We start from the raw sequence: 16693 nt of genomic DNA, 5'->3' as shown, positions 1-16693 counted from the left end.
CAAAATGGGCATAATAATAGTACCTAACTCATTGGATTATTGTGAATAATAATTGAAAAAAATGTATGTAGAGTATGTAGATGCTAGCATCTACATATATTAAGCATCCAGTAAGTGTTCATTCTTCTTGAATACTTTCCTTTCAATTTAATTTTTAAATTAATTATTCTTGTTAAACAATAGTGTCTAGCATATATTAAGCATCTGGCATATATTAAGCATCCAGTAAGTGTTCATTCTTCTTGAATACTTTCCTTTCAATTTAATTTTTAAATTAATTATTCTTGTTAAACAATAGTGTCTAGAATACCATGGAGTTTGTACACTACTTAAATAATCTTTAAGAAAAGTCATGACATCAAATGCATAATTATAAAGATTAAGCAAAATATTATTTTGCTATCTACCATCTTAAGTATCACTGTAGTTTCAATCATTCTAATGTTACAGCCTTCTAGGAAGCATTATCTCGTATCTGTTTTAATTTGCCTTTCTTCAATATAAAGCCTTGTTCTCTTATTAATTTGTAAGAATGCTTTACGCCTACGCTATCCTGAAATTTTCTATAGTGGAAATGTTCATTATGTGCAGTGTTCAATACAGAAAGCACTGGCCTCAGATTGTGTGCTTGGAAGATGGCTGGTGTGGCTGAGGATCTTTACTTTATTTCATTTTAATTTAATTTCAAATCCAAATACAATATGGGTCTAGTGGCATAGCTTTAGATATTATGGAAATAAGGTCTTTGCCATTGGAAGGAAAGGGTTAACATCTAGCCTGTAGCTTTTCTTTCTAGCCTTGATTCTTAGTCAAATCCTTGTGGCAACATTAACTGGATCTAAGACAGATGCTAGTTTTGCTGAGTATGTTTTGTACTGAACTAAGCATCTGTACATCGTTGTCAAGTTTATTGAGTAACCCAGTGGCTCCCACACTTTGCAGCAAATTGTAATCACCTGGAGATCTTCAAACATTCCAATACCTGGGCTGACACCCCTCGAAATGATTGAGTCAGGCAGCAGGATTTGAATGGGCAGTCAAATTTGAGAATCACAGATGCAGCTCATTATTGTTGAGTAACCTGGGGTTGATACAATGTAGCTGCGCCAGAGGAGACTGGAGCCAGGCAAGTGTCCCTGGGGGTTTACATCTCTAGAAAGATATGAAAACTGAAGAGTCCCTGGAGCGGATGGCTTTCCTGCTCTGTGATGGTCTTACCTTCTCACCTTGTCTCTGGTGACCATCCACATCCACTGAAGTTAATGGGGCGATTTAGAAGCTGCTCAGCACAGCTGAACCTTCTCTCTGGGCTCACTACGTGTGCTGTGCTGCTGCCTGTCCTGTATCCTTTCCTTAAATCGAAGTAAACTTCTGCCAGGGAAGCCTCCTCTACCATAAGTAAGCTGATTTGCGATCTTAACTCAAGACCACCGCTGCCGGTCAATCAGAGTGGGCACCCAAGCATATCAACAAAAATTCTATTTGTCCTTATATTCTTTCATTTAATTTCTGTTTATTCTATTTTTTAATGTGGGTTTCTAAATATTAACTAATTTGGAAATACTTTCCTCCATCGCATCTGGTTTGTTTTTTTAGCTTAGAAAGACATACCCCTTCCAATATTCCATGTTTATCTGTACCTCTCCTTGTGTTTTCTTTCAATACTCTGTTTCTGTGTCTGTATTGTTTTTGAATATTTAATTCATCTGGAATCTATTTTAATGTAAGAAGTGTGGCAAGATTGCAGCTCTACTGAGTTGTCTAGAAGGCTACACCTTACTATGCCTGATTGACTCACATTTCCTTATATATTTTCAATGCTATATATATTCCTATATGTATTTGGGCTTATTAGTGGATGTTCTATCTTATTCCATTGCGCTTTGTGGTTGTTTTTTGTTTTTGTTTTTGCTTTATTATTATAAACAAAAGAGAAGTTGTGGGTTTACAGAAAAAAAATCCATAAAAGCACAGGGTTCCCATTTATTCCCTACTATGAACACCTTGCATTGGGTTGGTACATATGTTACAATCAATAAAAGAACATTTTTATAATTGTATTATTAATTATAGTCCATGCATTAACTTAGGATTCACTGCTCGTGTTATGCAGTTCAGGATTTAAAACAAATTTTTTTTTAGTAACAGATATACTATGTTTTAATGTGCCAGCATTTACATATTTTAATTGATGCAGATTTATAATATTTTCCTCCATGTAGCTTCTCTTTCCTGTTATTCTTGCCAATTATCATGGCTATGTTTTTGTACATAATTTTTCTATGTGAAGTTCAATATGACCTCGTATTTGTGAGTTACATAAAAACACAAGATACAAAGTGTTTTTAAAATATATACCTTACAATATTGTCTTCTACTCAAGAACAGACATCATTGTATTTAGTCAAGTTATCTTTCAAGTCCTTTAGCAATATTCTAAATATCTATTTCCAAAATCTGGTTCATGTCTCAGTTTTTTTCCCTTAATATTTCTTCTTTTTTATTGGTTCTCTTTTAAATTGAGTGGATATTCCATTTTCATTGTCTATGTAGTTATTTATATTTAGGAAGATAAATTATAGATCTTTAAAAACTGATTTTATTGTGAGATACTACTGAATTGCCATTTTAAAAAAGTTAATCAGATGAGTCTCTTGGATTTTCAAGGGATATAACTGGATAAACTCCAAATCTTATCTCCGCCTTTCTACATTTATGTATTTTTCTACCCTTTTCTTTGTTTAAAATATGATTGATAAGTTCATATTTAATATGACAATATTAAGAAAGAGAGTCTAAGATATTAGTTTGCCTGGGTCATAAGGAACAATAAGGAAACACTTGAAAAAGGACTGAATTACTTTCAAGAGTAATTCCTCTATGGAACTTCAGAAAGTCCAATTTCGAAAATATAAAACCTCTCATAATTACAGAAAAATATTCAAATATCACCCCCTAGGACTGGGGAATAAAAAAGATATGATATCATATCAATGGCAAGAGGGAGTAGAGATAAAGATAGTGAGGTTGTTGTCACTAACTGTTTCATTGTATAATGTGAGACACAGATGCAAAGTGTTTTAAAGACATGCCAATGTCTGGCTGATGATCTGGGAATGATCTTGAATGCGGACATGCACTCCAGAGAAGATCCCAAATCAAATCCCCTCAGCTCCGATCTCATTCTCTTCAAACAATTGTGATGTTGTTCACTTAGAGACAGATCAATTGGCAGAAAATGAACCAATATCATCATCTATCTTACATCTCTGCACAGGTATATCGACAGCTCGTGGGGGTTCATATATATATTTTCTCATATGTTGTCTATAAAGTCCCACCATGTTTGCATGTCTTAGACATTTGGAGAAAGCACTGACATGATGTGTGCACAATGGGCACAAATGGAGAGTGGTAAAATAGCCCTCACTACTTACACAGAGAAGGTGCCTAGAAAACTAACTGTTTGGATTCATGACTGATGCCACATTAAAAATGAAATGCAAGAGGTGCCTGTGTAGTTCAAGGATAGAATTCGTGCCTGCCATGCAGAAGACCCAGATTCAACCTGAAGCCCATGCCCCCAAAACAAAGCAAAAGAAAACATTGTGAACAAAATCTCTATGATATGCATATCACGTATCTGCCTCTGTGAGTGTGTATGGATAGGTATAGACATAAATATATACATAGGGAGACGCACAAAAATTAAAAGCAGCCACCATTTAGGAACTCCATGTACAACTAGGTTAATCATTTACAAAGGGGTGGAGGCCTCATAGTTGAATAGAAATGGAACAAGGTATTCCCTGAAGATACAGCATAAAAGTATAGAATTTCATTTAAAACGTCGTCTTGGGAGACTTCCTGTAAAACAAGATGGCAATGTAAGACTCTCCAGGTGCTGTTTCCCTAACTACAGAATCTTTGAACTAGCAAAAATTGGCAAAGCCATCTTTCTCTAAATTCCAGAAAAGAAACATTGCAGTAACTGGATAAGTACAGAATCAAGAAAATGCAGCTTTAAAAATGTTAGGAGGGGGAGGTGCCACAGTGGCTCGGTGGCAGAGCTCTTGCCTGCCATGCCAGAGACTCGGGTTCAATTCCCGGTGCCTGCCCATGCAAAAAAAAAAAAAAAAAAAAAAAAAATGTTAGGGCGCCCTTGGTGTCCCCTTCCCCACTCCCTCACTGGCATGGTATGGAGCGATCCTGCTCCATAGGAAGCCTGGTCCTGTTCCAAAGGGGCAGAGTAATCCCTATGGATCTACTGGGGTGCATGTATGCTGATGCCAATCTATTTGGTGGTAGCCTGAAAGACTGAACCAGAAACTCTTCTCTAGTTTGCCATCCCAGAACTTACCCTGAAGGCAGAAGCAGCTCCGGGAGGAATAGAACAGGAAAAGAAACAAGTTAAAGCAACTCAGGGCAAAGGACTATCAGCTTTAACGCATATAATAGAGCACCATGGGGCGGGAAGGGGGGCGGGGAACAGGGGAGGTCTATTTCACAAGGGGAAGAGAAGGCTTAGGGACTCCTATACATGGGGGAGTTCCTAATGCCGCAGCTGTCACAAGCCCAGGACCATGCACAGACTCAGAAAACTCAAAGAGGACCCAGCTTCACATTTCCCTCAGGTGCTAATCTTCATAAGAAGGCTAAACTGCGAAGGGAGCTCCAGCCAAGGCACAGTCAATTTGCAAAGACTGTGAAAGGTGGACTTCGCATGGGTCTATATGCTTTTGTTTAAATTGGACTTGATCAAATTTAAAAACCTTTGTGCATTAAAGGACTTCATGATGAAAGCATAATGACAATGTACTGAATGAGAGAAAATACTTAGACATCACATATTGGGTAACAGTTTAAAATCCAGAATTTATAAAGATATCCTTAACTCACACACCAAAATGACAATCCAATTAACCAATGGGCAAAAGACTTGATTAGCCATTTCTCCAAAGATATGCAAATAGCCAAAAAGAACATAAAAAGCTGCTCAATATCACTGACCATTAGGGAAATGTAAATTTCAATGAGATTCCATTTCATATGCCCTGGAATGGCGACTATTTGTATAGAAAAAAATACAAAAAATATCAAGTGTTGGAGAGGGTGTGGAAAAATAAGAAACTTGTTTCCATTGTTGGTGGGACTGTAAAATGGGGCATCTGCTGTGAAAAATCAAATGGTTCCTCAAAAAATTAATTATAAAATTATCATACGACCCAGCAATCCACTTATAGGTATAAACCAAAACAAACTGAAAGCAGGGACTCAAACAGACGCTTCTCCACTGATATTCATAACAGCATTATTCAGAGTTGCCAAAAGATGGAAACAGCGCAAGTATCCATCAACCAGTAAATGGATAAACAAAATGTGGTGTTTGCATTTAATGGAATATTATTCAGCCATAAAAGGACAACAAGAATGAACCTTGAAGACATCATGTTGCGTAAAATAATCCAGACACGAAAGGATAAATATTGTATGATCTCACTGATATGAAATAATTAGAATAAGAAAATTCATAGAATCAAAATTAGAATACAGGTGACCTGGGTCTGGGGTGGTGGTGGTGGGATGGGAAATGAGGAATTATCACTTAACTGGTACAGAATTTCTCTTTGCGGTGATGGTAACGTTTTGGTCATGGACTCTAGTGATGGTAGCACACATTGTGGATATAATTAACACCACTGAATTATGAATTTGTGGATAAATGAAGAAATGTTGAGTTCCATATATGCTACTGGAATACAAGATTTTTTTTAAAACCATAGCACTGTACAACATAACCAGTAAACCCTAATATAAACTATGGACTAGAGTTAATAATAAAATTATAATAATATCGTTTCATCCATTTTAACAAAGGTACCATACTAATGCAAAGGGTTAATAAGAGGGAAAACTGTGTGGATAGGGTTATAGAAAAGAACTGTCTTTTCTGCATGATTTTTCTATAAACCTACAACTTCTCTAATAAAAAAAATTTTTTAATGCCATCTGGAGATGACAGTTGATGCCGTATTGAAAGGCAGAAGGAGCTTAAGGTACTGTCTAGACATTTGCACAAGTACCAAGGCAAGAACTGCAGTGCTGTCATCTTGACAATTTGACATGTTGGCATACATGTGATTAGTACTTTTGTACTAAGCTCCAATAGTTTTTGTAAGCTTAGGTCACTACAATAAAAACTCAACATAAGAAAGCTGCCCCTTGCTAAAAGAGGAGAGTGCACCCTGTCCCAGCACAGATCCCTCAGCTCATAAACTTCTTCCCACCCGTAGCTCTGCCTCCCCAGCTTTCCTTTTATAGCCCCCTAGGCGCTTATTTATTTGACTTGAGCCAATGCACATTAAAATCTTTCCCCTATCTTTGCAGGCTGCATTCCTAACCCCATGTGGCTTATAGAGTTGACATCTCAATCATTCACAGTGATAAGAGCCTGAGTTTTTTTGTGACAGGTGATATTTCTCTGTAATTGACTCTACTACGTTGCAGCAGGCTCTGTGTTAGACACCAGCCAAAGCCAGAAATATGACGTTAGACACTTCAAATTATAAAACAAAACAAGAGTATACTAACTTTAGAAACACATGAAGGGTTTTTGTTTGAAAAAGTCGATCAAAAAAAATAAAAAGTAGATTATTCTTGTGTTTAACAATCATATTTATTTAAAGGATTCATAAGATTGACACTATCCCATTCCTTGCCCTGGTAGTCTGCAGTGTAAAACAATCTTGGGCATGTCAGGAGATAATTTGTATAATTTGGGTGTAAAGTTCCTGCTCTTATTGATCTACTTAAAATAATTTCTAAGATGTTTGTTTCATGCTGTTTCAGCAATCATTCTTGAGTGAGTGTAAATTACATCTTACATTTACATTTGCATTCACTTACAATAAACTGACAGAAAAGATTCTTAAACATAGAAGTTTGAGGGATTTTATTTTGTCTTCAATTGGAGAGGGATAAATTTAGTGGCTTGCATTTTCTCAATTTCATATAGTATTTATACACTATCCAGTAAAGTACTTTGTATACTTTACATTTTATGGACATTGGAATATAAATTTTATTCTGAAGAAATATTTTAATGTGTAAGTGTTTAAAAAATCATATATCTTTCAAGTTTATGTTTCCATTAAATATGTGCATAACTTTATAGATAATAAATAAAATTATTTTGTCTTTCTTCTTAAAGATTATTTTTAAACCGTCTCTCATAGATTTATTTGTATAACCTGGAATAGACTGTGAAGCTCTTGGAGGAAATTGGTTGGTTTGGTATACTAGGTACATAACCCATAAAGCTAGAAAACTGGGTAAAAGAAAAAAAGAAGTAACTGCAAGTTAAGAAAAACCTATTTTTAAAGTGTGACCAAGAACTATATACCTTACTATGCAAATAAGTTAAGAGTCTTCTGTGACTAAAGAAATGTGAATCAAATCTATCTGTGTCATTTCCAGGTGGAAAAGAACAAGGCATCATTCACCGTGTTTCATTTTGTCCTGCCCTGGCAATTACAGTTTCACAAAAAGGGAGTTCCCTGTAGAGTGGGACTCTGAGTGACTACGTGGTAGAAAAGAATATTGAAGCCAACCTGTAATGAACAGGTATCATGAATACACACACACACACACACACACACACACACACACACACACATAAATATGCCACAGAAATTTGGGGCTTATTTTTACCTATAGCGTAACCTACCTTAATTCTGTACCTTATGCCTGATCATGGTGCCTGTTGCACAAAGTCTACATTTTGATCTTTCTTTATCATGTCCAACATTATATACAGTCTTTCCAAAACCTGGCTGTCCAGCATGACCAGTGATCTCACTGGGCAGTCTACAGGCAGCAGAATCTCTAGATATCCCCAATGTCCATGCTTTCATTCACACTTTTCCAGCTTCCTGGAATAGCTTCCTTAATCCTACCATAATCTAAGTCATCATGTTTTCTTCCAGACTCATCTAAGCCCTGCTTCCTTGACAAACTCATTTCACAGTGAGCTCCATATTCTGTCAATTTACACAGCTCGAGGAGTGTGAACTTCACCTTTGCGTGCTCCCATCAGTCATTCTCTCGTTTGCTGTGGTGTGCCATATCTCTTCCACGGCCTTTACATGAACTCTTACAGTACATTCCAGAATTCTTTTACAGAGTTAGGTACAGAATAGGAGGTCCATCTGTTCAAATCTATTCATCCACTCCTCCACTCTTTCACCATTTCCCTTAACAAAATTCATGTGCCAGACAGGGTGTTGGATGGTGGAAAAGCAAAGACGAGAAAGCTAAAACCTATTCCACAGTGTGTTCAACATATATATGAGTGAGGAATATGTCATCCTAGCAGTAAGCTTACTAAACTAGTATATGACACAAGTGCATTGATGAAAAAGCAGATGGAGTGAGGGAGTGAGTCCATTTTAGTTAGTGTGATCAGAGCAGTATTCTCCAAGAAACTGCATTTCATACATTCATTCACTTTTCCAATCATTCATTCATTAAATAAATATTTAGGGTTTGGCTGCTACATACAGGGCACTCTTAAGCTTTGATGAAGCTGCAATAAAAGGTCGGAAGGTAAGGTATATAGAGAGGGAGCTCACATTCCAAGAGGAAAAGACTGAGTAACCGACAACTACAAGAGATTGAAAGACTATATCACCTTGACAGGAGTCTCACAGATGCCAATTGTCCCTACCTTTACTGTTTGGAGTTAGTGGGGATATTATTCATACTACTCTGCCTCTCCGAGCACCTCACATTTAATAAGAGTAAGCAAGGGGGAACGTGACAACCCCATGTTTGATTTTCTCCAATGTGCTTATCAGAAAAACAAGAATTTTCATGGTTGTTCTATCACTTCTTTAAAAAAAGTTCAAAAACCTAAATCTTAATTAGCACAATTAAGTATTAGTATGCATTAGCCATGACTTATCTAGTTGAAAATCCAATGCTTACTTCAGAAAAATGTCAAAGATAATCCAAACATCTAGTTAAAATAAACACCTCATTAAGCTTTCACTGTTAGTGAATCATAATTACTGCTCATTTTAACCCTAGTTTGAATGGTTTTCCTAGAATTAGCTCAACCCTAATATTCAGTTTTTCTCACTCTTGTACACTGCTCAAACTCACTTTGCATTTTAAGGCTGCTTTTCTCAAAAATGTTTTCAGGCAACTTTTTCCAGGCTCCCTGTTGCTCTCTCTAGAGGAAGAGAATGGCTATTTCTTCTAAACTTCAATTTATACCAGTTAACATGTATTGAATGCCCACCAAGTGCTTTAGAGATACAAAGGTGGGTAAATCACAGTCCATTTCTTCAATGAGTTTATAATATATGACTGAGTTCTAGGAGGTTTCAAAAAAGAGACAATTGATTTGTCAAAGAAAATTATCATTATGTGGTGAAATAGGCTTCCAAATTATCTGTGTGCTAAGAACAAAAGCTTCATTGAGTTGCTCATTTCTTCTGGTTACACCAACTCAGAAAGAGAGGAAAAAATAGTTTCTTGATTCCAGTGTCTTTTTCCTAGATACATAAAATCCAAACCAAGATTTCTCTACACTAACACAGAAATCCTTTCTTTTCTATCTACAGTCTACCTTTCAGCTTCCTTCTTTCATCAGATGTTTATATACAATCAATCAACTACAAATACCGCACATTTTATTACCACTTGCCTCCTTTCAAGTCTCTCTTTCACAGGGGGTACACCCTGTCTATAACACACAGCATTTTATACACTTACAGACTTTAAAGAGAGTGGAGAAACGGTGAGTGTGTATTCTGAATATTATACATAAAAACTTCTAAATACTATATATGCACTATAAGAACATAAGAAAATATAATACATTATTGAAAAAAGAGACTTTCAGAACTCTAATAATAATTGGAGGAAATAAGAGCCACAGACAATGCAAAGCTATCATATTATTGAACGATGCTTAAAATTCATTTTATAGGTCTTGTTTATTTCTTTGGCTCCCACACTATTTAATGGATTAATAGGTTTTTTTTCAATGCCTTAGAATTTTGAAATAAATTTACCTTTGGTACTTTAATAAGTTATACTGTAGTATATTAGCAAATAAATGTTTACTGTACTTTTTCTTAGAAAATGTTTTCAAAGTAATTCTGAAGATTCTGTTTCCTTACTCATTTAAGAGATTTGTTAATGACTATAAATCATACTCTGGGGGATGATGTCTACTGTTAAAGAAACATACCCAGATGCTGTCCTCTTGTCGGTATTGTTTCCAGTTCCTCCCGCTATCACTGAACATCAGGAGGTAGCTGGTCACCCAGTCAGAGCTCCCGTAGCCCCCTTGGGTGGCCACTGCGGTGACCTCCATTCTCTCTCCAAGGTCAATCTGCAACCACTGGTATTTGTTAGACACAAGTGGAGACCAGCCACCAGCTCCTTTTGTGAAAACAGAAACACAGGTAAATTAGTGAAGACAAAAAGGAAGAAGAATTAGTTAACATCTATGTTACTTTAGTAGCATAGAAATGCCAGTAAAACTGTATTCCTCTATGGACCTTAAGTCAGATTTCCAAAATGTGAAAGTTCTCATCATTATAGAAATAATACTGAGAAGTAAGAATTTACTAAAAATGGATGGAGCCTACATTAATTATTCTCATTACTAGGTTTTATAATCTCCTGACATTTGGGAGAATTGAAGGTCCCAATGAGTGTTTAAAGTGCTTCATTTGGAAAATGAGGGCTCATAGCAACACGCAGAACTAGCTTATTAACTGCCCAGATGCATGACTGGGTACTGCTTTGGCCCTCAATCCCTTTGCCCAGTGCTGGATTTAAGATAATACCTTCACTTCATGGAGGAAACAGAAAACTACCTTTGTTATCTCATCATGTTTGGACTCCTTAGAGAAGGTGGTACCACATTAAGCACTGGCTCATTAAGCATGGTCAAAGAATAATCCCTGCCCTGAAGGTGCTTACTGTCTTACAGGGGGACTAGACATTGAAAAGCATATTTGAAACACAATGGGAAAAAATGCTAATGGTTACAGCGTGTGCAGGGGACGATAAAAGAGATCTAATGCATTGTGGACTGGAGCCAGCTTCTGACAGCATGTGAGAGCCAACTGTTACATTTTCAGGGACTTTGCAAACTGGTTGTTAAACATAGCTATCTTTGCAATTGACCATAGTGGGTGTATTTATACTATAGAAATTGGCAAACTCTACGAATCAGCCCTACTCTACCTCCCACCAGTCACTTTACCAGCACACCACCTTATTTTTTTTCCTATCTGGGGAGGAAGAGTGAGAGTGTGAGGATGGGAGATGGATGGGCAAGGGGTGCCATCAAAGATGAAGTTGTACTTAAGTGCTCAGGAGAAAATAGGTGTCTGTCGGGTCTTCAAGAAAGGATGGAGAAGAAGGTATCACGCTTAGTTTTGCTCAACACACATCTGAATATTATAGATGTAACAGTTTTATATCTTGTTAGGATATTTCTTCCTTACAGTTTAATACACAAATGCTTTATTTTTGGAATTTATCTTAATATTGACTTTGCTGATCATGCAAGTAATAAATAACCATGGTAAAAGTCACGAGATAAGGTTCAACAATATTTTTAATCCATATTTCTTTAGTAGTATCTATCTTTTAAAAAATCAATAGTCATTAATTAATAGCCCAAACAAGAATTGTAGCAATGTTTTCTTTCTCTTATTGTTTTGCACCCACTATAAGGCTCTGATGATAAGTTCTGGAATTTTAGATGGAGATTACCACCCATTCCAACATTATTCTTGACAGTTGTGCTCTCTTGAGTAGAGCCTTCTGCACAGCATCTAGAGCAAAGGATGCCCAGCAAAGGTTTGCTATTATGTTGGTCCATTCTGAGACGGGAAGGGACACACTATCCTTTCTTGATAGTATCAAGCTAATTCCTGTTTGCAATAGTAGAGCATGATTCCCAAGATTACCAATTACCTTATCTTTAGAACTAGGTATTTTTTCAAATGCCTTCCTTCTTGGAGTAAATCATGCTTCAAAAATCCGTCTTGCATTCCCTACAACACGCAGCACAGTGCTTCACCCTCTGTTTTTGTGGCAGAATATTTACAAATCCACAATTTTGTTGATATGCTTTTGCTTTTCATTTTCTCTATATTTGCCCTTGAAGAGCCTGTGGTTTGGGCTAATAAACAGGTAGTAGGTAGAGTCCCTTTGATCATCAATAATGTCTACCAGTTTAGGTTACTCCAGAATATTCTCATCTTAAGCAAGAAGGTTTGTTGGGTAGACACTGGCCCTGGATGAATTTGGGGTATCTTGGCATCATTTTTCTAGCATAGCTCTGCTGTCCACAAGGGGCACCTCCTACTCTTACAGTCAGTTGTCTACAAGGGGGAGAATTTGGCCCTGAATGATCTGAAGCACGCCTAAAAAAGTACCCGGCTGCAAACAGCCCAAGGAACTCTTGAACCCTCAATGGGATGGCACCCATAGTGGTGCATTTAAATCTGTGCCGACTCTTCCTCCATGTTTCATGTCTCAGATGCAATGGCACATCACCCCTCCTCCTTCACTTACTCTACTGTGGAGTCCCTTAATACTGATTGAGTGAAGGAGTATTTTGTGGCACTCTGTAAAGGCACCGTTATTGAATTCTCAAAGCAACCTATTTAGTAAATGATGAAACAAAGGGAAAGAGTCTGAACTCCCTGACCAAGCCCGCATGGCAATCAGGAGGCAGAGGTGTTCTTGGCAGGGACACAACAGCGCTTCTCATATTGTTATGGTGCGTAAATGGGAATTAGTAGTTTCCAATGGACATAGAAAGGAAGGCACTAATGGAGATTTGGGGAACTTTAGGAATTAGCTACCAGTTAGTAGAGGCAACTTTTCTCCCTCTGGTTGGCAAAGGACCTTGCTTTGAAGTGATCAATGGGTGAATAGTTCCCTCCACTGTCCTATATAATCTTGCTATTCTCTATCAAAAGTTTGGAAGTAGAATGTTTTTCTGATGTTAAATAAGCATCCTCAGTCCTCTTACTGCTGCAACTGATTATCTCTCTTCATTTTTATCATTTATTGCAAAGTAAAGAGGGAAAAGGTGAATGAAGTGACCCCAGCCAGCAATCAGCTTAACGTGGAAGTTCTACATTTGGAATTTTATCTACATCTGCTTAAACCTCAGAGACAATACTAATTATTTCACTTCTTGCTCTCTCTAGTTAATGTTAATGGTCTAAGGTCAGTGATGAGGGTCTATTTCTTAATCCAGAATTTCATAATATTTCTCTGGCATTTTGACACTCCTTTATACACCAGTATTTAAGAAGCGAACATGTAAAAAAAGGCACAGTGAGAATAAAAGAATCAGCGTAATTCTGGTGAGTTAAAATTGGATCATCAATTCTCATCAGGAGAAAAAGGAATCTCTCACTGACCGCTCCCTTTTCCCAGCATTGCTTACAGTTGCAGCTGCATTAACCAACTTGAAACATTTGCAGGTAATTGACCTTGAACATTTCAATCTCTTACCTGTGACGAAAAGGTACTACTGGTATGCTAATTAAGCTATACCATTAATGAGGCTCGCTGATAGAGTAATGGAAATTCAGAGGCTCCATAGGCTTTACCAAGTCATTGCAGCAGACTGAGTCGGCCTCAGGGAATCCAAAGATCCCTGCAAGGTTTCTAAAGCCCTGCAGCCCTATCAACACACACGGTATAAGGGTCTGATGGAGGGTTATGTTTGTTCTCATTTGCAGGCAAATGTTGAAAAGTAATATGGAAAATGTAAAAATACATTTCTTGCAGAACACGTAGGTACCACAGCCTACCTGTAATGAGTTGTGAGGACAATAGCGACAGGAAATGCACCTACATTTGGGGTTAGACTCCACCAGCTATAAGGCTACTGTCAAGCCACCTCGATTTCTGGACATGGTTAATTCACAGCACTATATGAAATTCCAGCAAGCCATAAAGTCTCAATTTCTACTCAAATAAAATGTGATTATTTATTTATTTATTTTGGGTTTTTTGGGGTTTTTTGGTTGTTTTTTTTTTTGTATGCTATATGGCGGGGGTTTCACATTTCATTCTTTTTCCATGTGAGTACCTCCTGGTCAAGCATATTTGTCCTAATGGTGCCTTTAATATGAAGATATAGTGAACATAGACCAATACCCCTGAGACGAAGGACCATCTTTTCATAGCTCCATCGATTGTGTCGTCTCTAGTGCTTCACCCACAAAATATAGACAAGAGCCTTGCACTCCCAGCTCATCTTCTTTCCCAGACCACAACCCGCCTTTCCATATTCCACCCTCCTCTTTCTCCTGCCTTGACCTCTTCAGTGAGCCTTGGTTTGAAAAATTATCATAATTCTAACCAAAGAGAAACATCTCTTGACTCTTCAAACTGTAAGCTGAAAAGTCATACTTAATAATAACAACTCTCCCCATTCATGAGACCCTTAAGTGTCATTCTATTGCTATGTGAATTAAATGAAAAGTTTCTGTTGCATTCTCCCATACGCAGCAACATGTGGGTAAATGGTAGCATTACTCTCTGAATTACAAAACAAATTATTATTGCTCTGTAAACAAAAAGTTACAATCACAGCAAAGTTGAGCGCTAAGGAAGTTTAATTACAGAAGATCACAAAACACAGCTTCATTTTTAGCTATTGCCTATCACTTTTTTTTTTTTTTTTTATTTTTTTTTTTAGACAGAGAGAAGGAAGGAAGGATAGAAGGAAGGAAGGAAGGAAGGAAGGGAAACATTTTTAAACATTTTCTTGTTTTATTGTATTCTGTTTCTCCGTTTTTGTTACATGGGCTGGGGCCGGGAATCGAACCGAGGTCCTCCGGCATAGCAGGCAAGCACTTTGCCCGCTGAGCCACCGCGGCCCTATCACTTTTTTTTTGTAAGCTCTATGGCGGGATGTCACATTTCAGTATTTTTCCGTGTGAATATCCTGTTACCACAGCACCATTGGTTGAATTTTTTGTTTGTTTGTTTTGCTTATTTGTTTGTTCTGGGGGACCAGGAACCGAACCCGGGTCTCCCACATGACAGGCAAGAATTCTACAGCTGAACTACCCTTGCACGCCCCCCACGCTTATCACTTTTAAACTTCAGATTCCTGAGGAATTTGCTGTGGATGGTAAGGGAAGAAAAGCCAACTAAAAATTATCCAGTATCTACTGTATGCGAAGCACTCTACCAGAAATTTTAAATTCCACATTAAACTTATTTCTTAAAATTATCTAAGGAGATGAGATATGCTTTAGCATCTCTTTTCCTTTCAGTTAAAAAAAAAAAAGATTTCCAGAGGCTAAGTAAATTTGCCCAATATTATGCACATTATTGTGGTATAAGGTGACAAATTACTTGTTGTTAAAACTGTTTTAATCTTTGTGAGGAAGTAATTTTTAAAACTTTCTTTTTTATTCTTTACTTTTGGACTCATTACCATGGTGGTTATTTGATTCTAAGAATACATTTAAATAACTTATTCAGCGTCATTTGATTATGAATAATCGGGTGAATTATGTTTAAGATCCTTAAATACAACCCACTAGGTACCACCAATATTTCTTTTTGGCCAGGTAGGCACATCTTATAATTTCAGGGAAGTAAAAGAAAAAAACAAAGAAAGAATCCTAGATGGAGCCTTAAATTACAGAAAAAAATCACCTCTACCTCCTAGTAATATTTAAAATGACATGACAACCATCCTCGGTGACCATCAATGAAGGCAACATGTCATGGTATGTGAAGGATGGAAATACCAGAAGGAAAGAGTCATGGCTCTTTCTTAAGATTGAAACCATGGGACACAGATAATCAAGGCATGATATGCAAGTGAACATAGTATTGAATGATGGTTCTCGCCACCATTAGGGCATTTGCATTCTAAGAAAATAATTGGCTTAATTAAAATTGCCATAAAGAAGTTTCCCTCTAAAATAATTACTTCTTTATGAATGTAATTTCATCTGGATTTCCCCAAGAGTCTAAGTTTGCCCAGGCCATTGTGATTTTGACATTAAACTACAATAATGAAAGGAAACAGAAAGAGCATTTATTTGGCTTCCTTAAATGGTATGCGGTATCTCTGGGACTGGCATTTAAAGTCCTTTAACAGCTTTGTATTTTTAACATCATAGTTCATTTTGCTGTAAGGAAACAAGACTCTGCTGATGCTGGGTATCTGGCTGGTCTTCTCTCATATACATGCCTATATCTTGGCACTGTCTCCTCTTGTCACAGTGATTGTTCCAAGGATGGGTACGTGAACTGAAACAGGCCAATTGGGACTTTTGGAGCTGGAGGAGCTATCTTCATGCCTGAGTGAAGCCAACGTAGAGGGAAGCAGAGCTGAGAGATGAAAGGAGACCAAGTTCTGATGCTCCTGCCATTCCTGAGCTCACTTGTGCCCACAGTGCATTCCCTGTGATTTCCATTTATGTGATTCTTTAGCTAGCCCCTTCTACTGGTGCTGAACCCACTCAGGGCCTCTGCTTCAGCAATTTTCTCCTGCCTCATTATTTTTTCCTTCTTTAATGAGTCATTTCTATTAATGTAGAGCATGCTACTGTTTTTGCTATCTCAAAAGAAAAAGAAGAAAATAGTTTTTCTTAACTCCAGTCTATTTTTTGCT

The 16693-nt window shown here is 37.2% G+C and overlaps 1 protein-coding gene across 2 annotated transcripts in view; it reads right to left on the bottom strand.

The window, feature by feature from the left end:
- CNTNAP4 (contactin associated protein family member 4) overlaps positions 1-16693 on the bottom strand; it is a 270914-nt gene that overhangs the window by 159923 nt on the left and 94298 nt on the right. For both annotated transcript variants that reach the window (XM_077133653.1, XM_077133652.1), the window contains exon 3: positions 10259-10452. In XM_077133653.1, the coding sequence (XP_076989768.1) occupies positions 10259-10452 (194 nt within the window). The remainder of the gene's footprint in view (positions 1-10258; positions 10453-16693) is intronic.

This window comes from Tamandua tetradactyla, chromosome 16 (assembly GCF_023851605.1).
Source record: "Tamandua tetradactyla isolate mTamTet1 chromosome 16, mTamTet1.pri, whole genome shotgun sequence".
In the NCBI taxonomy this organism is placed as follows: Eukaryota; Metazoa; Chordata; class Mammalia; order Pilosa; family Myrmecophagidae; genus Tamandua; species Tamandua tetradactyla.
This window is presented reverse-complemented; position numbering and strand designations above follow the sequence as displayed.